We start from the raw sequence: 24,545 nt of genomic DNA, 5'->3' as shown, positions 1-24,545 counted from the left end.
ATTCTTTAAAACTTTTTGCCCTTTTTTATGTTCGTTACCTTCTGTGTAGCACTCCCCTTTCATTGCTCTCGTAGAGGTGATGGTGACTATGAAAGCCATGAACTTTGTTATTGTGATTGCGTTTATGTCTGGTAGTCATGTAAGGGGGGCCTATGGCCCCTCTCAGCGTGTACAGGCCTTCCATGGGGCATATTTGAGGATCCGGATTGGAAGCCAAAAGCGTTATATAGGGCGTTTTGTTGATATCAAAATGGTCAGGGGCACATGCGTCTTCCAGACGAGAAGCCGGTTTGCCCGTCTGAATTTCAATGATATGAGTGTCTCGGCGATAGAACATCATACACATAAAGCCAGATTGACTGGTTTTCAAAAAAAAAAAAAAAAACGCCAATTATTAGTTGTACGGAAACCTTTTAAAGGCTAACAGTTGTACTCACCATCCTGTGGTATAATGAACCACCGACATCATCTCGGTGGCAGTTTGTTTGTTGATTTGTTCGCACAAGGCTCTGGTGTCCATATAACCATTAGGCTTTATAATGTGTATGGAACCGTCACTAAGATAAGGTGAAAGGTTTTGTTAGAAAGCCGTTAGCACATATTTTGGGAATTTATGAACCTACTTTGTGTGATAATTGTACACTGCGTTGCCCATTAGAACATGCCAGTGTCTGGGACCCTTGAACCATGCCGGGAAATCACATCGTTCGGTGATTGGAGGTTTTCTCAAAGACATGATGCGGGAACCCACCTATTTTATGAAAAACATTACGAATTGAAATTGAGTTTAGAAATACTCCAAGAAAGCCTTACCTCAGCACTGTCTAGACCATTGCAGGTGGCATCACCGGATTGGGCTAATTTGTATTCTGCATCTTTGGAAGTTGACATACTGGGTCCGGCAAAATGACCCATATCTATGATAGAAAACATGGAGATTTTTATATTTCCCAAAAATAGCGTGCAGCGACTCTTACCCATTAGCGAGGATATTTTCTCGTATACAAAACAGCGATAGCGCTCCTCATTCGATATGGCATGATGATGCGACACCAGACCCACTAAATATCTTGAATTTCCATCTTTCCAGGTGGCCAAACACGTGAGTTCCTCAACTGAAATGTCAGTGGTAAAATATTCAAATGGTAAGTATCAATTTCAAATTGATTATAAAAGTGTGAGCGGAAATAAAGAGAAACAGAAATTATGGTCGCACTAATTTTAGTAATATTATAATTATATTTTTTTTTAAAGAAAATTGAAAAAATAAAAAATCTTCTTTTTATTTCCTAAGCCACAATGTATTTACAACAAAAAATAAATCTTTTTTTAAAGGTGAATTTCATTACATTGACCTATAATAGCACCTGCTGGTATATCGCCATAAATCAATTTTTATACACACCACCATGGGATGGGGCTATGCTAATCTAGTCATATTTCGAGCAAATATGTTCAAACTGTAATAACTATAATTGACAAATGACAACATTATTGCAAATTTCAAGAAGTCAAATCGGCAGACCGGTTTATATGGGAGCTTTATCTAAATCTGAACCGATATGGCCCATTTGCAATCCCCAACGATCTACATCGATAATAAGTATCTGATCAAAATTTCAAGCAGCTAGCTTTACGCGTTCGACCTCTATCGTGATTTCGACAGACGGACGGACGGATATGGCTAGACCGATTCAGAACGACGAGACGATGAGGAATATATATACTTAAGGGGTCTTAGACAAATATTGGGAGGTGTTACAAACAGAGTGACCGAATTAGTATACCACCATCCTATGGTGGAGGGTATAAAAATGTGTATTTTGACGGAGCGGAGCAGTTTTTTAGATTGGAAACCGCTCCGATCCCGCTCCATTCTGGGTTAAAAAAATGTCGCTCCCGATCTGGCAAAAATATGCCCGTTCCGCTCTGAATCCCTGGTCTGAACCAATTTTAATAGAAAAAGCCAGATTTATGTAAGTAAATAACAATTCTCACAATAATTTTGGAATTTATTAATAAAAAGGGTTGTAACGTCTCTGGAAGAGAAAATAAGGCGACTTTTATAGTTTCTCAAATCTGAACCAATTTCTTAGAAATGCAGCATAGTTTTCAAGTATTGTAAGAGAATAATATGGGGTAAATTTCGTGAGGATCATTGGACAAATCACCACATGATAGCAATATTAATCAAAATCGTACTATATGTAAATCATAACCAATTACGACCGAATTCTATACTAATACCAGAAGTTCTTGAAAAATATATTGTGCAAAATCTGAAAAAGAAAAGTACACCAACATAGGTTTTAGAAGTGAACATCAGCCGGGGGCCAATTGTTTAAAATTCACCAATAATCGTGGGATCCATAAGATCCATGATTTGGCAAACTAATCGAGTAACAAACATTAGGGGTTTTGGCAGTTAACTTTAAATTCTTAATTCTGACTTTCAATATCATTCATCTCAATTCTAAATACCTTAAAGATAATTTAATAGTTTGCCTTCTTCTTAAATTTGAAGGAATACTTAATGCAAAGTTTACCTGTACTTTCTGTCCCCACAACATCGGGACACGCTTGGAAACTCAACAGCAGTCGGCTATCTTCAGTACAGCTTTCGATATTCGAGACAGGACTTTTGCATTCGCCATTGCCACGATTGTAGGTAAATATAAAGGGACCTTCAGCAAGGATTGAAAATAATAAAGTCAATCAGGATAAAATATCATAGAATGGGTTTTAGAAAACTTACCTTTCAATGGGCATTTTACCGGCTCGGCACTTTCCCTAAACAGGGAATAGAGTAAAGCATCACCTGGTATTTGATCGCATAGATTCTGTAACGTCTCACGACCCTTGCAGAAATCTGGGGGACATAAAGTTTTTAAAGCAAAAACACAAACAGAAGAAATAGATTAATGCACATTATTTCTCGGTGGGATGAGACATAGAACACACAAAGAACGTACACAGAATTAAACCAAAACGAAAGAAAAGAAAATAAAATAAAATCAAAAATGGAATAATAATAAAAATTCAAAATCAAAATCAAATAACATACAGATACATACATACATATACAAATACGCACACATATACAATATAATCTAGGCATATAAAAATTCAATCAATTGTGATTCCAAAAGGATTTGTATTTCAAATTCAATTCCATTGGCCATTGTCACCCACTGCGGTGCGGTGGCGTGGCAAAGAGCGAACTTGTCGGCTAGGCCATGAAATGGGATTAGATCAAATCTGAGCTAATAGAAAAATTCTATTATTTTAATATATTATCTGAAAAATGGTGAGTAAGAGTCCAGTTTTTTTATGTTGGCTTTCGTTTCGTTTTTGGAATCACACATCATTGAGGTTTACACTATTTTAGGAGAACACTTTAATATGAAAAAAATTCAAATTAATTTTATTAAAAGTTAAAAAAAAGTAAAAGATTTTATAATCAACAACAATTTCTGTTTATTTTCTTCTCTTCATGGTCGTTTTTAAAAAGTTTTCATTTTTTTTTTTTGTTTTGTAAAAGTTTAAACAAAAAAGAAGTTGGAGAGAAAAGTTTCAGTCATTCGCGATACTATAATTGGAAATGAATAAACATGTTGTAGGTTGGTTTATGTATAGAAGTCGTTTACATTATCAACTACATAAATACATACATACATACTAACATCGATGTAAGTGTAATTTGGGGTAGGATTGTTTGTTTGTATGTCATGGCATATTTTGACTGCATGATTGAGAGTCAAATGATGGTTTATTGTTTAAAATGCCGTTGTAATCTATCTTTTGTAGTTCAGTGTTGTATTCAAGAATATTGACACAGATGTGGGCATGCGAATGTGTGTGTGTGTGTGTGTGAGTGAGTGAATGTGGATACCACTATAACAGTTTTAATAGTAAATCGATCAATAATTATGCCCTATATAATGAAAACGCACACATACATACACACGGTTTCAACGAAAAATGATGGTTATGAGTCGAGGTTGTTTTTTTATTTTACATTCACATCGATGGCGATGGTGTTGGTGTTGGTGTTGCTGTTGGTGTTGTTCAAACAAAAAATATTTATAATAATTGGAGTAAACAACGATACCAGCAACAGCAACAACAACAACAACGACATCAACAATGACAACAGAATAAGAATAACAATAAATAAATGATTGGTGGGGCAGTAAAGTTTAAGCTTTGACCAACACCCGGTAAACGACCACACATTTTGTGGTCGGTGCCCGGGATTGCTGCCCCGTTTCCCCCACTTTATCTTAACACAGTGGGTGGTCAATATAATGAATGATTTTTCTTTTTTGTCAATTTCATAGATCAGATTTGTGACAGCTGAGATGGGCGCGAAGGGTAGAAAAGGTTTTATTCAGTCTGCCATGGGGAAAGGGAAAACAAGTTAGTTTTGACCCCAATTTGATGATGTGAAACTTTTGAATTTATAATTCATCTCATCATCAATTCCACTGATACAGGCTGGCCGGTGGTCGCCACACTTTATGCTGCACTCCACTGATTTGAATTGATTTTGGGGGGACCCCTTAGCTTGATTGAGCCATTAAATCCTCAGATGTCAAATGGCCAGGCAGGCAGATTAATTTAGATGATCATCATGGTATGATACATATTTTTGAGTGGATTAACTCTCGATGCTATCAGTCGATGCTATCATTTGATGTGTATGTTATTTAATTACTTTGAATATTCAATTCCATTGGCCATAATTTATAGAGTTGTTTTTCCTCCATTCCTTTCTCTTCGATTTATCGTCATTTAAAATGCATGCATCAGCTATTAAGGCCATTAATACTCCAATGCATTTATGCATCACGCATTTGCATATTTAGTTGATGGCAACGATTGAAGCCGCAGTCGATATCGCATTAATGGCCTATGTTCAAAATCATGTCGACAAGCCATTAAAATTTTAAATTTCTTCGCTTTCCACAAAAAGAAAAGCAAAAAATATTTCAAACGATTTAAGCTGTTTAAAACTAATAAATTTTATAAGTCAAAAATCAGCACAAGACTTAGTTAGGGGGATAGGACAAAAAACACATTTTGTCCTGAAAAATGTTTGGTTTAACCATTGTTATCGAGTATACAATTTATACGGAAAATTTTTATCCCACCGCCATAGGATGGCTTATCTAGTCATTCCGTTTGTAACACCTTGTTTGAAGATTGGTTTTCACAATAGCGTTCGAACTAATAAAGTTTTTCGTTTGAAATTTTACACAGATGTATTTACATCGATGTAGGTTGTTTTAATGATTCCCAAATGGAACGCATCGATTCAGATTTTGATATAGCCACCATATGAACCGATTTCTAGTTTTGACTTCTTGAGCATCATCCGATTTGGCTGAAATTTGGCACAAGGACTTAGGATCTGACTTCAGTGCCGAGTATAATCCGAATCGGTCAACAAACTGGTATATCTCCCATATAAACCGATTCGTGGATTTGAGCCCCTAGAAGCCTTAATTTTCATCTAATTTGGCTGAAATTTGGCGGAAAGTCTTCTGGCTGAAATTTGGCACAAGGACTAAGGTTCTGACTTCAGTGCCGAGTTTAATCCGAATCGGTCAACAAACTGGTATATCTCCCATATAAACCGATTCGTGGATTTGAGCCCCTAGAAGCCTTAATTTTCATCTAATTTGAATGAAATTTGGCGCAAGGACTTCTGCTATGACTTTCAACATGCATGCCAAGCCCCCATATAAACCGATCCCCGGATTTGCCTTCTTGAGCTCCTAGAGGCGTCAATTTTCGATTGACAAAAAGACTTCTGCTATGATTTTCAGTGTCAAGTATGATCCAAATCTGATATACGCCCTAATAATACCAATTCCCCGATATGATTATTTGAGACTATAGCCGACATAATTAATTCCCGATTTGATTATTGTATAATACATCAAGTACGGACTGAGTTAATAAAGACAAATTTTTAGCGGAATCTATGGTGGTGTGTACTCAAGATTCTGCCCGGGCGAACTTAGCACGTTTTTATTTGTTTTTAAATTCAATATAGGTTATGGACTTTATCCCTAATTGAATTTTAGAGGGCACAGAGGACGAATTTTGTATCCACAATAAATAACTGCTTGGTGCGGTTTGCATGTTGGTGGCGTCATGGGACCACACTTCTACGTCGTTACAACGCTACAGCTGATTATTTTTGGCCGGTATTGGCAGATATGGACCTGGAAGACATGTGGTTTCGACATAGCATACGTTACAATTGCTAAAGAGTTAGTTTGATGAGTCAGGTTCTTATTGGAAAATCCTATACCTCATAATTGTCGCATGCCCTAGTAGAGGAAACCACCGCCGGTTTTTTTGTGTTGTCACCGGTATTTGAAACCAGACGTTCAGACGTCAGTGACGGACATGCAACACTGTGAGCAACGATTGCCTCTCCACCATACGATAGGGGTAAATGGGGGTATACTAATTTAGTCATTCCGTTTGTAATACCTCAAAATATTCCTTAAAGACAACATAAAGTATATTGCTCTTGATCACTATCGTCGTCTATCAGTGTATGCGTCCGTCCGTCTGTCCAAAGGACACTAACTTTCGAAGGAGTAAAGGAAGGAGAGTAAGGCGATTAGGATTGTAAATGGGCTAAATTGGTCTATGTTTAGATATGGCTCCCCGATGTTACGCCTTGATCTCCTAGGGCAGCATTTCTTATCAGATTTTACTTAAATTTCGCATAAGGCTTCTGCTATGATCTACTTATTGCCCGGTACGGCCCAAGTCGGTCCAAAACCTGATGTAAGTCCTATGTAAACCGATATCTCGATTGGACATCTTGAGCACCAACAGAAAGCAATTCTTATCCAACACCAGAAAAGGTTTAAAGATAAACCACATCACTCTCAAGTTCTCCATCTTAATTTTTGTTCACGGGAGGATCCTTATTAATCAGTTTATTTACAAAAATTAAATTTTAAATAAAAAAATATAAGCTAAAAAATTTTTCAAATCTTTTTTATATTTTTTTCCTTTCGTAATTTCGTACATTTTCCTCCTTTTGTAATTCTTATAACAATTCATTCATCATATCAATTGGCCACTGTCATTGTAACTAACCATGCGTCGAGCAAACAATCAAACACAAACACCATGAATGAACCAAATGTCAATGGCTTTTTAATTCACACATTCAATGCTTTAATGCTGACACTTGGGCACCTTTATCAGGTGAACACATTTCCTTCACCAGTCAATGGAGGTTCTTTCTTTGTAGGTTGCATTAAAAAAAATTAAATTCGAAGGCAAAAAAAAAATCAAATCGTTTGGTCTCAATACCCTGTTGTCTTCATCGTTGTCTTTTCTTAGGATGTGTGGTTCAGGGGAGGTGCTAAGGGTGCAACTGAGTTCAACATTTTCGTTTCGTTTCGTTTGCTTACCATTTGTTTGTAGAGCAAATAAATAAATTAGACAAACAAACAAAGGAATGTAACGAAACAAGACGACAGACGACATCTACATTTGACCATTTTTCAAAAACGAAAAACCGATATTTTGTTGAAATACTGTTGCTGGCTGCTATTGGCTTGTGGTTTCTGGTTTTTGCCCCCTCTTAGGAACGTTTAAATATTTCTCGATTTGCTTCTCAGCCTTTGCATCATTTATTTATTGTTAACTTGAACTATTTATCACTGTAGCTAGATGGAGGGAAAAAAGCAGTTTGTTACAATCAAACAAACGAACCAAAATGAAAAGGTACATAAAAACACGTTCATATTTGGTTTAACAAAAGAAAAGCTGATAAAAATTAAATCATTTTTTCTTATTAATCTCTCTAATCGAGTTTTAATCATTTAAAACTCATTTACGTTCCGTTGGCATTTAAAATAAACAGAAGAGAACATAAAAAATCAATAAACATTTTACATGGTATTGGGTTAGAGGGGCAGGGAAGAAATTAAAAACTGTAAGTTAATATTGTAGCTGGACTTTTTTCAAAGTAAAAACAAAAAAAAATGATTGTGTGAGCCGTATATAACCATGCCTTTGTATGGGGGACCAATAAAGGCTTTATGCAATAATTTCTGCATAAATATGCCCTTGCTGTATCTCCATAAATTGCCAATGCTGTCAAAGGTCGGTTAACATTTTTTAGCTTACCCTTAATTGAGGCAAGCATTTGAAGTTCTTCTATTTTAGTCTTAAACGGGGAGGAGGTAGTTCAAAAGTATGGTAAAGGATATTAATGACATGTAATATTTTTCTCTCTTGTCAGCTACGAATTAGTCTATAGTTCTTGTTGTAGTGAAATGCTCAAATATTTCTAACTTATTCAGTATGACTTAATAGACGTATCAAATTTAGGAACATAACACATACATACATGTCGAGTTGGAAGAGCAGGAATGTTGAAGGAAAGCAAGAGATTGCAAGTCTTTTTAGATGTAATAACATTTATGAAAATAATTAAATTACACATCAACAAACGTTAAATGAAAGAGAGGGAGAGACAGGGGTTACAGGCAAACACACATACTCACAAATGAAATCTATTCTAAAGTCAAAATACAGACGGGCAAGGCAAAATAACATACATATGCATATGTATATGGAGCAGCAATACACGAACACACGCCCTCCTACACAAGCACACATACATAGAAAAAAGGAAAAGGATCGTTAGTGTTGTTGGGCATAGCACAGAGGAGCTCGTAGGAGAAAATGATAAAAAATTACAAATAATAAACAATTGAAGTATTTCCTTTTTAGTTTTACTAACCCCCCCTCCCCCCCCCCCCCCCATTGCCTCTTTCTCCTGCTGTTGCTGCAGCTGCCTTTGTTGCTTAGAAAACGAACAAATGAACTAAATTAAGAAGAGAAACGAATGGGGGAAAATTAAAAGAAAAATGAGGAAAAACATCAACTTCAAGGTATTCTGCTCATTTGTAAAATTGAAAATATTTCCGTTTTTGCTTCGTTTCATTTGCTAGTTGAGTTCCCAAGCGAAAATGAAAGGATTCTGTGCAGGCACACAAACACTTATACATACGAATTGATGGGGAGAGCAAATGTGTGTCTGCGTGTGTGCGTGTGTGTATGTGAGGAATACCAAAGAAAAGAATTCAACAACAGAGTCGGGTCTGTACTCTAAATTAAGCAATGAAAGGTTTACAGCATATAAATTGCAAATGTAAACACACACACACACGCACGCATGCACCTAACAGACTACAGCAACCCGTTTAACACCCAACCACTCTCCTTGTATTGAGAGTAAGCAGATGTGTTGTGGGCACGGTAGGTGGTGTAGGTGACTGAGCACTGGCATAACAGCAATAATGGCAGCTAGCAGCATTCATTCGTACCCGAGTACAAACGACAAATGTTCAAAGGCATTTGCCTGGTACAACAAATGCAAATACATTCACACCGCACAGACACATACACAAGTAGCAAATAGTGCTGAAATAGTCTAAAAATACAAAACTAACTGAAAAATGAAGGCAAGAATGAAGAAATAAATGAAAAAAAAAACGAAAATCATTACAATGAAAACGAGGTTTTGCCCCTTTTATTTCACTGCCCCTTTTTCAAATTAATATCAGGAAGCAGGTAAGTTGGCAAGGCATAGAGTACAGATGGAGTAGAGGGAGAACGAGAGATAGAGCATAACACTAACTCATCATAAGGTTTAATGTTAACCAAATACACTTGTTTGTGGCAAGAACAGTGCTGCCAGCCAAATTCGAAGAGTTATAAATAGAAAAGTAAAAAAGTATATAGAAATTAATAAAAAAATATATATTTTATTATTGTTGGAAACTAAATATTAAGAAGTTTGGAATTGTTTTCGTTTACATTTACAAACATTAGCAGTCGAAAATATGGAGAACTATTTTGCATGCAGTAAAAAATCATTACGGTTGGCATTATAGGTAAAGAGTTTCAATCAAACGCCGACTTTCACTACTATTTCACTTTCATCTTTTTGGCGAAATGTTTTACTGCTAGTTAAAATTTGTCAATTCCTACAACTGGGCAAAGCTGGCAGCCCTAACTAAAGTGTTGGGTGTTGTGTGAGTAGAGAGGTGGGTTGAAGCGTAGCTACATACTCGTACTAATGGACTGGGTTATAACTTATAGGTTTCTGAGTAAAAAACATACACCAAGGGTTTCTCTCTTTGTGGGGGGTTGGATGCAAGCGAAGAAGGTGGTGTGTGTATGAATGTATTTATATTTGAATGTGAGTATGATTTTGATATAAATCTAAATAAATGAGAAACATGTTAAAGTCACTGATACTGATGTTCAGAAACAACAACAATAACAACAACAAAAACAAGAGCAACAATAGCATTGACAACAACAGACGAAGTGAAAGAAACGTGTATCAGGAGTAGTGAAAAGGATCTAGGGAAGGAGTAGGCGGCGACGCACCGTTGATATTGCTGGCGATGTGATTGTTGTTGCTTCTGCTGGCAAAGGTAGCCTTTGTTCAATCTCATTGTTGTTGCTGTAGCTAAATGTAATGAAGCAATGAAAGGCTTTCTACAGCTTTCAATGATTGCTGTTGCCTCTACCGTTGTTGTTGTTTGTTCTTGTTTTTAGTACATTTCAACAAAAAAGAAAAACTACATTTCAATCAGTTGGCATAGGCATGGATGGGGGGGGGGGGGGGGTGTTATAATCCTTAAACACACACATATCATGCATGCAAACATATAAAAATTAAACCATACGCAAATGGCTTTACATGAGGAAGAATGAAATAAATAAAAAATATGATCAATATGATGGAATTCTACTCCACGGCATTTAATAATATTTAATACAACAACAATAACATAGTTAAGGTGATTAATGAATGATGATTAAGGGCTATGCCCACCATCCAGAGGTGATTGCAGCTATAGAGGACAACACAATCGAATGTCCGCCAATCGTGGCTGCCACATGAATAAAAAGAGGGTTTTACCATTTACTGAAATGTTGAAAACTATCAACATGTATCAAACTCCTGGAAGATATTTATCCAACTTTACGAAAACCATTTTAAACCTCAACATTTTCATGGATCTTTCTTTGTAAAATTTTCCATGAACATTTCATTTAGGAACAAGGGGTATTTCTCTCAAATCAATGAGCGCAGTCCGATTAAAGTTTAAGCCGCCTAGCGACACCAACTAGGCCTGCATTTTTAGCATGTCAGGATACCTCACAAGTGTAGCCTGGGCATTTTTGCTGTCTGAGCATTTTTGGTGGTAAAATGTTAAGACTGTCGATTGTTTTAATCGCTTGATTTAGATTATATCAATAATATTTCCTATGCCACAATCAATTGAAATTCTCTCATACCAAATCACATTAAGTTGAATTGTAATGAAGCTATGTATTTTAGTCAAGACGATGCTTTTTTTTAACAAGGTCGGAAACCTCACGAGCGAGAGAAAATGATGTCTCGCTATTCCCCCAAGTGTAACTCTTAGAGTCAAAAGTAAGATCATTTTGTTTTTGTTTACGGCCTTGAAAATTCTTCAAATCGTTTGCCAAAAATCCAATAGCTATTCGCATTGCCAAATACTCATATGGAATTAATGGGCAGGTTGAAATGTCACATTCTTCATTATCTGCAGGAATTTAATAATGCTTTGTGTACATGCTGCAATTAATTTCAAATCACATATGTCGACGAGCATATGGAGGTGTGTGTGTGTGTTTAATATTAATTATCTAGCAAACCTAAGCTAAGGATTTTTGCTTGATTAATTTGTACTTATTATTTTGCTCATGTGTGCGTGTAAGTTAAGTCTCCCAAACACAACCCCTCTCTTGCTCTCGACCAAAACGTTTTGAATGCCATCGCTTAATGGTGTGTTTGACAACAGCAACAACCGTTGTCGGCCAACGACGCAGCAGCTGCAACGAAATCAAATGAAATGTAATTCGCCAACGGACGTGTAGTGGTAGAAGTAGCGGGTCTTTTTTTTTTTTTTTTTTTTTTCTCCTCCAAATGAAAGTTTTCTCAAGTAGAGAACACTGTGGCACAGCATCAGCAACAACAACAACAAGGACCAACAAAGCTTTTACCGGAAATAAATAAAAATCATTGCGAAAAAAAGAATGTTAACATTAATATCCACAGGATGAAAAACACACTCCATGAGGGAGAGGTAGAGGGGAATAAAACAAAAAAAAAACTTAAACGAAATGGAAAAAGGATGTGGATAAAGGAAAACATCAGCAGTGGTAGCAGGAACAACAACAACAACAGCAACAATCAAAACATAGAAAATCGCACAACACATTTAGATCAAACTACAACATCATCAAACATACACTCAAGCACACACAGAATGAGACTTTGAGAATGAGGGAGGGGCTGTTTGGGTTGGGTTGGGTTGGGTTCAGTCGGTGTGGGGGCGGTTGGGGGACGGTGTAAAAGCTCTTTAACCCAAAGCAAGAACTCAAAAAATTTGTTAATAAAACTGAAATTTCTTTGACTTACTCAATAACAAAGAAGAAGAAAAAAAAATGGGGAAACAAAAACAACACAAACAACAAGAGATTAAATGACGACTATTTGGGATTGTTTGGATACGTAAATCGAGGTTTAGAGACAGAAAGAGTTTCCAATGAAATCGATACAAAAACAACAGCAATAAAAGGTAAATGGCACACACAAAACTACTTAAAAGATGATAAGAACAAAACGAAAATCATATGCACCTTACTACGACAACAACAACGGCAACAATCACAGATTATTTCTATATAAGAAAGGAATTACAGGATAACACGAAAGAAGAAAAGAAACGTAAAACAGAAATTGTTGAGTTTTATTTACTGTTGAATTGTTTTTCTGAAAAAATGACAAAACGAAATAAGACAAAAAAAAAGAATAGAGACACGCACACTAATAATTGATGAGAAATAAAAACAGTTTAATAATAATACATTTATATAAAATTGTATAATAAATAGTCGATTTAATTTTCTTGATTAGAATCACCAGAACAAATAATAATATAAACAGACAAACAAACAAACAAAGATAATGAGACACAAAATCATTTTAAATTCTTTTTGTTTTTTCTGGTATGTTTTTTTTTTTTTTTGTTTTGTTTTTGTTAAGGTTTAATATATTTAGCTTTATACAATACTAGCGGTCACCGGGCAGCCCATCCCAACATTTCGTGTTTAAACTTTGCTTTGTTGCGCTTTCAGCAGAAAAGCAAAACGACGCAAAACGCAGTCTTGTTTTCTCGCCATTTTTGTTTTTTCAAATTTTCAAAATTCTGCTTTCTTAACGGCTTTGAATGATGATTAAAGAAAAATATTTCGGTTGTTGTTTAATAAAGGGAGTTTTGTAGAAACCAAAATGTTTCTTTTAAATACTTTGATTTTGTTTTAATTATTATCATTAAGGAAAAATATACAACAAAATTATAAGAAGAGTTTGTTTGGTTACTATTAAGGAACTTTCAATATCATGTTTAAAACAAAAAAGCATTTATTTGTACATATACATATTTATTTATATATATATAGAGAAAGAGAGAGAGAGATGGTTTGATTTTATAAGGATTTTTTTTTTTTTTTTGCTTTGCATATTATACACAATTGAGTTGAACGAGACAAAAGAAAAATTAGAGAAAAAAGGAATTAACAACACTAGTTATGATGTATTTACACAAACCCAAAATAAAAAAATTCAATGCCAAAAGAAGATATTTTCCAAAACATAAACGAATTTGATTTGTTCATAAATATTTTACAGATTGTTGAAAAACACAAATAAAAAAAAAAATAAAAAACGAAAACAGAAACTGAAACAAGAGCGGAAACAAACAAACGAATGTACATACAAAACCATAACGATTATTACAAAGGCAATATTGAATGAGTAAATTTTCAAATTTGAAATATTCTTTAATTTTTGCATCTTTTGTTCTTCTTTATTTGCATTATTAACAACTACAACTACTAGAGCAATGTGATGGCTTGCCTCTTCATTTGTATTTTTCAATTTTATGCTTTTTGAAATAAAATCAATGTTAGTGTCTGAATGTGTTTGTAATGATCCATGTCTTCGATGGAAACATGTGAGAACCAGGCAAATTCTTTATTTACAGCAATAGTGTGCTATAACATGAGACTTTTTTTCTTTGGTGAAACATGTAATTGTGTTCCATGAATGTCGATTTTCATGAAAATTTTAAAAATTAATATTTTAATTTATTTGGCAATAGTGGTTAAACTTTTGACTTGGGATAAAATTATAGTACTGTTGTATTAACATGAAACTAAACTGCCATAGGAGAGAGTTATAGGCTGTTTGACTAGGAGAATGAATATCACTGGAATGAAAGCTTTGTATTGACTACAGAAAAGAAATTGCCAGACACACAGGCGCGTCAGACACAGAACAAACATGCCATTAGTGAACATTTCGGAGTTTGGTACGGCCGGCTCATCGGAACTATCGTGTTTTCTCTGGGTCACCCATCTGCCGGCCCACAGTTCATAGCTTGATTTTTTTCTGGTATCTAGATTATTGTCACAAAAAAAACTTACAACTGCAGTCTGCTGTACAAAATCTCTTCATTTGTCATTTTTCAATCCAAAGACCTTCATTTCCATCAAAATGTTGGTGGACATCGAAATGTGTTTTTTCTTCCCTTGCGTCGTTGTTGTGGTTGTCTTCCACTTCACCTATAACATGCAATGAGTAAGAAACTTTAGCAACAACTTATGTTTACATATTTTCATTGCGGATTCTAACGAACTTTCTGGCCTTGTGCATATCTTTCTATTCGTTATGTTTGCCGGTCTTTGATTACAGGCTGTTTGACTATTACGATGAATATCACTGGAATGGCATTACGACGAATAGAAGTTTAGTATCTTCTACAAGTGTATAGCATTCATATAAAACAGTTCTAAAGCTTTTCTTTTGAAATTTCTCATGTTAACTACTGCTATGTCTTCCAACAGTACATCAGTTTTAGGTATTGACTTTCCACATGATTGGAAACTGATCTCCCGATTAAACTTCTTGGCCACTGAAAGGAAGCAATTCGTATTTACTTTCCTGAAAGGAGGAAAACTTCAATCTTGAGATACCCGTTTGGGGTATTTGATAGGATAACTACTATTGTAATTTTTTTCTGATGTTCTTGCCAGGTTAAAATTCCAGGCATTTTGCAGCATGGAGGCTCTTTGCCAAAGGAAATCGCATATTACATAATTTGTTTAATTTTTTGATTTCCGCAGTATGCACATATATTGTTCATATTTAAAACGCATTTCCTCGTGCTATTTCACTTTGTAGAGAAAACCAATTTTTTTTCGAAAACGTAAATCAACACTAGCAAACATTGTCTAACTTATTTTTTATTTGAACTTTGTAGAATTACAAAACTTCGGCGAAAGGTGGTCCTGCTGAAATCACGAAATGTCCAAATAGATCGGAAATCTATGTGGTTTACTTACAATTGGAGTATATTAAATATATTACAATAAAACATGACCAAAAGTAAACTGTTCAGTGTGAACAACAAGTTCTCTCCATCGAGCTCTATCGTTGGCCAAAGCCTTTGCTTGATTCCACGATAAACTAACGATTACAGAAACATCAACAAGGAATAATGGAAATGTAAAACTTAAACAAATTAAAAAAGTATATGTCAAAAAAAACTTTTTTCAAGCCTTTTTTGGGCCTGAAAAATAACGGCCTTATTCAAAAAACTTAATGAAGCCCTCATATAGGTTCTTTTTTGTAATCTATCAAATAAACCTATTTCAAGTCTATGATATGTTTTGTGTATTCCAATGTAAATTTTTAGAATATATTTGCCTCATATCTAAAAAGTTATTCTAAAAGAACAGCATATTATGGACTTCCAAAGTGACAAAGTTTGCTCTATTTCTGCATCTTGGCAAGTAATCTAGAATAATATTGCACATGTCATGATTAAGACCAAAAGTCCGATGGAAAGGTCAAGTGGTGAGAGACACCTCGAAACCTGGTGTCAAAGATTTTATCGATCGAGGCGCTTGGAACGCTATTCTACGTTCGGCTAGTGGAACAAATATTTTGTCATAGCCAATTAAAGGAATGTCATGATTAAACGCTTCCATGAATATTAACTGGTGCAAGTTATGATTTTTTGTAGTTTCAATCGAAATGTCCTTCATGAAGTTTTGATTGGGTTTCCTGGTATAGTTTTTCTATGCCGACTTTGCGTTGCGTTTTTCGTATTTATCCCCAAGATCTTATTTACATTTCAGTTTGTAAACCGATTTAAAAAACGTTGAGAATATTAAACCAAAACAACCTTTTAAATGGTTGCAAATAAACGTCACTGAAAAGGATGTAGAAAAAATGTTAAAATCTATGTGAAAATCACAATATTTGGCGAAGTTTTAGGGTACATCCAGAGACCCAAAAACTAAATTTTTTTCTACATCTTTGCAAGCGAAAATTTTTGCTGGGTAAAGACACATTTACTCATTCAATATTCAATGTTGGTGTGGTTGATGAAGTTGGTGGTATTTAATGTGGCGTTTACTCATTTACTAGTAGTAATTATGACAACAAACAAAAAAAAGACAAGGGAACCCGAAATGAAAAAAAAAATTGTTTGTAAAAAAAAGACAAAAAGAACGTAAAAACAAAATAAGGAGAAAACGTACAAGTCATCACTCTAGAAAGGAAAAACACGTTAATAATCCATGGGGAATAATACAGATGATAATCAGAATGATAATTACATAATTAGATGTAGTATTTAAGTATGGTTGATATTTATTATTTTTTACTTTGTTTGGTTTAGTGTTTTTTTTTTCTTTTTTTGTTATTTATAAATACGAATATATAGAAAAGGGGGACGAAAGATAGAGAACAATGATAAGAATATTTTACACAATCAAATGAAATAAATGAAATAATAACGGAATGAGTGAATGAATGACTGAGTGAATAAAATGACAAAAAAAAACAACAACACAATAACCCAAAAAAGGACAAACGAATGACAAAGAACTGGATTTGGTACAAACACATTAAGAGCGAAGGAAAGTACAACGAACTAGTAAACTAAATGTGCCTCTCCTTCCTCCGCTCACAAAACTAAAGCGGGGTACGAAATGAAAGCCCTTCATGAATTCAATGAAAAAAAAGAATGATTTATATTCATTTGTTGTTTTTTTTCTCCTTCTTCTCTTTTTGCAAAAGTAAAAACACTTTATGTACAGAAAACAATTTAACTAATTTCTTAGTTTGTGTCTCGTTCCATTAACGCCATCCATCATCACGAACCAAAAAACGAAGGGAACAACAAAATTATAACACGAATAATAATAAGAATAAATAATTGCATTTGTTATTATTTACAGAGTTTTTGTGTTTGTATTGTCTTACGTTAATGAAAATGTGACAAAATTGGTTTTTTACGTATGCTCTTTGATGTTTTGTGGCAGCACCTTTCGCAAATTCAACAAAGCAACACAAAATGTTGTTTTAATACTATTTACAATACAGCGCTGGGTAAATTCGCCTTCATATACGGCAATGGTTGGACCTCAGCATCCACACTAGCTTACATTACTCCAGGTTAGGGACTTTAAGATATGTGTGGAAAAAGTTACAAAAATAGAGTTACACTGACTTCAAAACAATGTTTAGTTCAATGATAATCGTTGAATTATTTCCAAAGATTTCGAATAAAACCTATTCCCAGAGAAGTTTATTGGAATCCAGTTAATTGAGAGATACTGTGGCATTCATAAAGACTTTCTAATGCCGTGAACTGAGCGAGCCACTACTTATTTCTAAAAACATCCCAGTAAAGAACATCAGGGAGCGACACTTCCTAGAGAAGTTGTTTAAAAGTTTTTGGTTTAAAATCTAATTCTTATCAATCCCTCTGTAAATGCCCTCCAACGTTCACCACGTTCCATTAACAACAACCGCCATATTATGATGCCCCAATTTGAGTTTTCCAACCTTTTGCAGCCTCAATTTGTCCGATATAGGGGTGCAATTTGGTACATACAGCCCATAAACACCTACCAAATGCGGCCTCTCATATAGCTCACAATTACCGAACCCCCGATTTGGCTTGTTCAGCTCAAAAAGCACCGCCTTCATAACTTTTGAATATACATGCTCTTCAGCAGCTGGAGCGAGCAGTTCTTTCAATGAAAATTTCATTTGATTCTGTAATTCTTCTAAAATTACATCAAAGTTTTATTCATATAGAAAATTTCTGGGAAATGATAGTTTTTTTTCAATTTTATTGAAATTGTATTTTTATTAAAAAAAAATTTATGAATTTGAATTTTCAGTTCACCTTTTCATTTTTCCTCCCGCAATGAAAAGGTGAAGTTAACAGGGATACGCATATAGTTATTTTTCAAACGATGATATCAAAAAAAAAAGAAATGACCACATTCAAAAATGTCTTTTTTTCTTTAATTTTGAAGATATAAAGAGCCATATAAAGTGTAACAGACCTTTCATGAATTTAGCATAATGAAATAGCAGCGTTGGAACTTTTACGGCAAACTTTTTCCCCAATGCTAAACAGGTTGCAAACAAATATGGGTCCCCCCTTTTCACTCGACAGTGTAGAGTGTGCTACACTCAACCCAACAGCCATGGTCATATTGTAAAAATATTCTGGAAAACAACTTTAGCAAAACCTTCTTGTCATTGTCAACATTTCAAAGTTGGTGAGATTGTGAGTTTTTCAGTTTTTGCTTTTTTTTTGTTTTTATTTTTTGATTTGTCAATTTCATAAAATTAATATTAAAGTTGTTTTGCACATTTGCAGTAAATTATATTTTATGCCCATAGTGAGGACCTTGCCAAGCGCCCGACACGATGATAACATTTCGAGTGATTCTCAGCCCTGCAAACAACTTTAAAGAAATGATGATGATGACGATGACGATGACGACGATTTCGGACGAACTTTGCCCATTCTCGATTTGAATAAATGATTTAGCCCAAGACGGGGAAAAATATATACGAAAACAAAACGATAAACAACACAAAATATTAAAATCCAACACGCAAATTTTCATAAATTTGTTGTATTGTGTGTGTGGAATATTTTTTGAGTTTGTTATGCTTAGCAATGGTGAAGACGATGATGATGATGATGATGACACAACACAACGAACAAGTTATTGAGGCTATACAACAGCACAAACAATCCTGTCTAAGGATATTACATTGTAGAGCGCTCGAGGTGATGAGGGGGAAGGCAGCAAATAGTGAGAGAGAACACAGCAGAACACAGAAACGCAAAACAACTAGAAATACACACTTGGTATTAAGGACACAAATCTAATATTTGGATGATGCCAAGCAAACTGCAACAGCTCAAAAACGAACCGCCACAAATGTTTTTATTTCAATAATATCAATTTCAATATTTTTTAGAAAAAAAATCTTTATATTAATACTAATTTTTATCGTTTTTTTTAATGACCTCCTACAATTTTTTTTTTAGGAAATGGTTAAATTATGCTACTAAAGATATTCCGGAAAGTTAATTTAACTGTCGGTCAATGTCTGTGGAAGACACTGGACATATTTTTTGGACAAAGACAATGTGAAGAAAGAGGTAGGGCATGCCTGGAAAAGACAAATCGCCTTGGAAAGAGCTACAATGGGAAAACAGCAGAATTGAATGACTACACTGAGGCAAGGTGGTTCCACCGATCTTAGATAACATGACCATTTGTTTCAAATTGAAAATGCGAACCCTTTTAATTGTTGCTATATGCTATATTTGCCCATGAACAGTCCACTAAGAAACTGGGGCGAACTTGTCACATATCAATGAGTGTAGGCCGATTCAAGTTTTAAGCTCAATGGAGAGAAGTTTTACATGGCAAAGTACCTTGCAAATGTTGCCAGCATTAGGAGGGGAAAACCACCGTTGAAATTTTTTTCTGATGTTCTCGCCAGGATTCGAACCCAGGCGTTCAGCGTCATAGGTGGACATGCTAACCTCTGCGCTACGGTGGCCTCTTGTAGCTTTTATTTTAATTGTAGCTCTTTATTTAATAGAGTATGCAAAATAAATAACATTTTTGGGTTGACCCTAATGTTCATGCGTCTGTATGCATATCTCTATGCTTTTATGTCTTGCGATATCAGCACAGATGTATTCCCCAGTACGTGGATGTTCATTTCGTCTAAAACGAATGTTTCATATGGAAAGAAGCGTTATTACCACCACCACCACCATCATCTATGTATATTCCGCTCTTATGCATAGTTCTTCTGTCATAACCGCCTGCAGGGTGGCTTTTTTTTTCTTTTGAATGCCGAGGATTTACAACTAGAATCCGCTACTCCTCCTTCTATTTCTACTCCGCCTCATGGCACTTACTCACTTAGCGCCGCCACCGAAAATTCCCCAAAGCACCCGGGGGGGCAACAGGAAACAGGACATTAAAGGAAGTGGGTGGGAAGTTGAATATTATTGCTGTATGAGAGCCGAGCAAAGCGAGTTCGGCCTTAGAAGCTGTTGTGTCTTTTCACATGACCAAAGCAATGGTTCGGAGGTTTTTTTTTTGAAATTATCTATAATTTTTTTGCTGTTGTCGTTGGTGTCTTGTTTGGTTCGGTTTGCCCTGAAGGAAGAGTTCCTGTTTGTTGAATTCAACACTAAAAATATGCACACAAATATCATCGATTTGTGTTTATTTAGTGGATATGGGAATGGGGGCGGTAGTGAAACACAAAAAAACAGCAGCTAGAGACAAACAGACAGACAGACAGACGGTGGGAGAATTATGAAAGTTTTCGCTTTAACCATTATTTATACGAGTATTGTGGCCTTATTGTTGTTGTTATCTGCATAGTTTCGAGGAGATCTACGTTTTATTTGACAACAGCAGTAACAACAATAACTACTATTACAACAAATAAAATAAAAATACAAAAATGCTGAGAGTTACACGACCCAACTAAAAACTTCCCCTCACTGCCGCAAGAAGCAAGGAAAAAATATGAATTTATTTTATTGTAATGATTCTTAGTTTTCTGTGAATGTGTGTGTGTGTGTGTGCGTCTAAAGATATGAGTGAGTGTCTCCATTTGTACGAGTGCGTGGTTGTATTTCCGGCCATATCCGCTTAGAGTTTTCTGCTTGTGTGCCTGTGTGGTAGAGCGTATGTATATAGCTGTTGGTGTTCAAGTGTTTTTTTTTCCTGCTATTTTTTGGGGATAACATCAACAAAACAACGACACACCCATTGAAAGTTGTGGGTCTCTGAATGTGGCTGCTGCTGCTGCCTTGCTTTCACTTGATAAACAACTTTAATAACTATAATAACAATAGTTATGACATTTTCAAACCTCATCCCACCAACAACCCTCAAACTCTCCCACCCCCCTGCTTGTTGTTGGCTTTATCTGGCATTCATTCAACCCCTCTGGCCCTCAGTGCCATAACTTTTCAACTTTGCAAGGCCTTTTGGAATTTCTTGTCTCTCTGTCACTGTTGGTGTGGTTGAGTTTAATGTTTTCGATAAGTCCTTTTTTTCCAGTAGATTACATCCTTCCCCTCACCAACGCAATGTAACGCACCGCAACACTTCTACCGCCCATTGGCCGGGACCCAGGCAATAGAATTGAATGGAATATTCACAGGATTTTTCAATTTTTGTCATATTTATTGTGATAAGCAGTGTTGTTGTTGTGGCCTTTATCCTTCCCTTTGCTGATATCATAATTAGGGTGACCATCTCCGCATCTAGGACATTGTGTTTACGGTAATAGATAAACTTTCCTTTTCACTGGCCCCAAACTGGACACACAAATTGTCAGTAAAGACAGATTTGGGACACCCAATGACACATTGTTTTGAATCTGTTCAAGAAAGTTTGAACATGTGTGTGTGTGTGTGTGTGTGTGTGTGGTTGAGTGGACAATATGCATTTTAATGTTGTTGTGGACACAAATCAATTATGCCATAAAGTATCGGAAAAGGAAATTAGTTCCGGCATCGTGTCTACGACGACGAAAACAGGAAGAAAGAATGAAAAAAGTATCAAGTCTGCAGACAGCCAGACATCATAACCCCCACACAACTATCCGAGGCTGAATGAGACAGCCCAAGACTTGCCGATAGTTTTCGGTGGGGGAGGAAGGAATGATGGTTTGTTCTTGCTCCTCATTAGGCTAATTAAAATGGACAAAGAAAACTTTTGCTTCTGCTTTTGGGAGATTATGGATCTCAGCTGGGAGGTTGTTTACAAAGCGAATTAACTTGGTCTGATTGTTTTGCACCAAGCAGGGCTTTGTCGGTGGATATCCCTTGAATTAGGGCTTAGTTTAATTTTGTCACGAGGGAAATGTGGGTTAAATACTTGGACAAATACTAAAACTTTTCGCTTGCAAGTGAGTTTTAGGGAGTGATAATAAGTATTAGAGTCCCAAGTTTTGGGCTCAAAAGATAGTTGAATTTCCTGGAGAGGGGTTTCCCATAAGCAATAAAGTTGTAGCTGTGACTGTTCATCCAGCAAAGATCAGATAAAGCATATTGCAAAACGTGATGATTTGAAAGAACAGCACTTTTCATACCATCCATCACCATACAATTGGTAGAAAAGGTGTGTGTATTAACTTCACCAAATATTGATTCAAGACGCCTTAATTTATAAACATTACTTTATCGCCAAGACGATGTTCGTCCATCTTTCGAAAAGGACGATTTTTCCATTTCACTTCCTACTAAAATTCCCATTAACATTCCATTAAGACAGTATCCCCACTCTCTCTCGATTAATGTTTAAGCTCAACTATGAGGGGCCTCCTTTTTATGTCGAGTCCGAACGGAGACACCACTTTGTAGAGAAGTTTTAACATGGCAGGATACCTCACAAATGTAGCCAGCATTACTAAGCGGATAACCACCGCTGAATATTTTCCTGATGTTCGCGCCGGTATTTGAGCCCAGGGGCTCGACGGACATGCTAACCCCTACGTCACAGTGGCCCCAATTTCACTTTCAGGGAACGTGAATCTGTGGATAGCCCCAAGGCTTGTATAGCACCCATACATAAATCCATCGTTCAATTTGTGTTCCCCGCTACGTAATTTCCTATTGGAGTTTTCTGTTTCCTAATCATTTTTTAATAGTTGACATAATGAGCTCCAAAATCCAAATCGCATATGGTCTGAAGCGATTTTGCACACATAACAATTTCGTGTGTATCACGCTTAAGCTAGGAAATACTAGAAATAATTTGAAGGTCACAGAAGTGAAAACATTGAAGAGATGTTGTACAGCGGTGTCAGTTCATAGCTTACCTTAACTTGCGAAGGGGTTTATCTATGGGTTATAACTACATATACCACAAATGAGCAGGATTTGAATTGTAAGCCGGTAGACGGGACACCGAAGAGGAGATTTAGGCCACAAACGTTCACTAATGGTGTGTTTTGTGTGTGTGTGTGACCAATAGAAACCATCCATTCTAGCGATATTCATTCTCATGATCTTACTGCTCGACATAGTCCATACAGAATACCTGCCATTATTTCTGAATCTACAAAATTTTAAACGGGTTTCCAACCTAAAAAAAATTTTAAGTGATTTTCTTTCTTTATGTTTGTTCTTGTGGTTGTACCTGGGTTGACACTACTAAGCCATTTATAATGGCACTTCAGTGGAATAGTTTGTCTAAGCCAACGGAAAACTCTTTGCTTTGATTTACAAAACAAAAAACAAAAAGTCCTGCACTTGTGCCGCAAAGAGCCTTAATCTTGATTTCTATGATAGCAGGGCTGGAACACAAAAGTTCATCCAAACCACAAAAGGTTGCAAGGAAAGCTGTTCTTAAACCAGCTCTAATTTTCATATTTGCCAACATCATCATCATCAAGACTCCATCATGAAAGAACCGGTGTATGCTTGCAAACAATAGCACAATGAAACTATTATTAATTATTTTCAGGTGGGGACCCTCAGAGATGAGATTCCTTTGTGTCATTCCATAGCAGCCGATTGGTGTTATGAAGCGCAGGAGCAAAAAGAAATTCCCCCTCAATGCTATGATTGCTTCGCATTTCATTAGCAGTCAAGTCATTCGTGCAAATTGGCAGCAGTTGTTGTTCATGTGGCGTATCCTTGATTAGTCAATGGGCATTGGCACGGACAAACGCACGGACGGACGGACGGACGCTCATATAAGATTCACCTGCATATTATTACATCAAAACAAACACCGGCTGTACACTAGGGCCCGATATTAGGCAGCTAAGGCAGCTAATTAAGGAATTATTTAAGTATTCACAAAATGTGCTGATTCGGAGAAAAAAAAATTACAACACGTAAATGACAATTTCTGTTTCCCAGATTTCTTTCTTCTTCTTGTGGGGTCGTGTGAGGTAAATCTAAATAAACAAAAATTCCACTGTGGCAATGGAAAAATGAAAGGCCTTGAACTAAATGTCACTTAGCAAACATTTAGGGGGGGAAAAAAAGCCCAAAAAGAACCATTTAAAATAA

The 24,545-nt window shown here is 35.8% G+C and overlaps 1 protein-coding gene and 1 long non-coding RNA gene across 4 annotated transcripts in view; one reads left to right on the top strand and one right to left on the bottom strand.

Moving 5' to 3' along the window:
* LOC106083506 (uncharacterized) overlaps positions 1 to 24,545 on the bottom strand; it is a 134,813-nt gene that overhangs the window by 11,371 nt on the left and 98,897 nt on the right. For 2 of the 3 annotated variants that reach the window (XM_059363122.1, XM_059363123.1), the window contains exons 5-11: positions 2,756 to 2,869; positions 2,547 to 2,684; positions 978 to 1,115; positions 814 to 917; positions 624 to 751; positions 438 to 557; positions 39 to 359 (exon numbers count right to left, since the gene is read on the bottom strand). In XM_059363122.1, the coding sequence (XP_059219105.1) occupies positions 39 to 359; positions 438 to 557; positions 624 to 751; positions 814 to 917; positions 978 to 1,115; positions 2,547 to 2,684; positions 2,756 to 2,869 (1,063 nt within the window). Of the gene's footprint in view, positions 1 to 38; positions 360 to 437; positions 558 to 623; positions 752 to 813; positions 918 to 977; positions 1,116 to 2,546; positions 2,685 to 2,755; positions 2,880 to 24,545 lie in introns of all 3 variants that reach the window. The other variant, XM_059363121.1, reaches the window with a different exon arrangement.
* On the top strand, positions 3,090 to 15,822 carry LOC106083507 (uncharacterized). Its single transcript, XR_009397169.1, has 2 exons — positions 3,090 to 3,307; positions 15,420 to 15,822. It is a non-coding gene; the product is annotated as an uncharacterized LOC106083507 (long non-coding RNA).

Source organism: Stomoxys calcitrans, chromosome 2 (genome assembly GCF_963082655.1).
Source record: "Stomoxys calcitrans chromosome 2, idStoCalc2.1, whole genome shotgun sequence".
Classification (NCBI taxonomy): Eukaryota; Metazoa; Arthropoda; class Insecta; order Diptera; family Muscidae; genus Stomoxys; species Stomoxys calcitrans.
The sequence above is the reverse complement of the archived record's forward strand: the minus strand, read 5'-3'. Positions and strand labels throughout refer to the sequence as shown.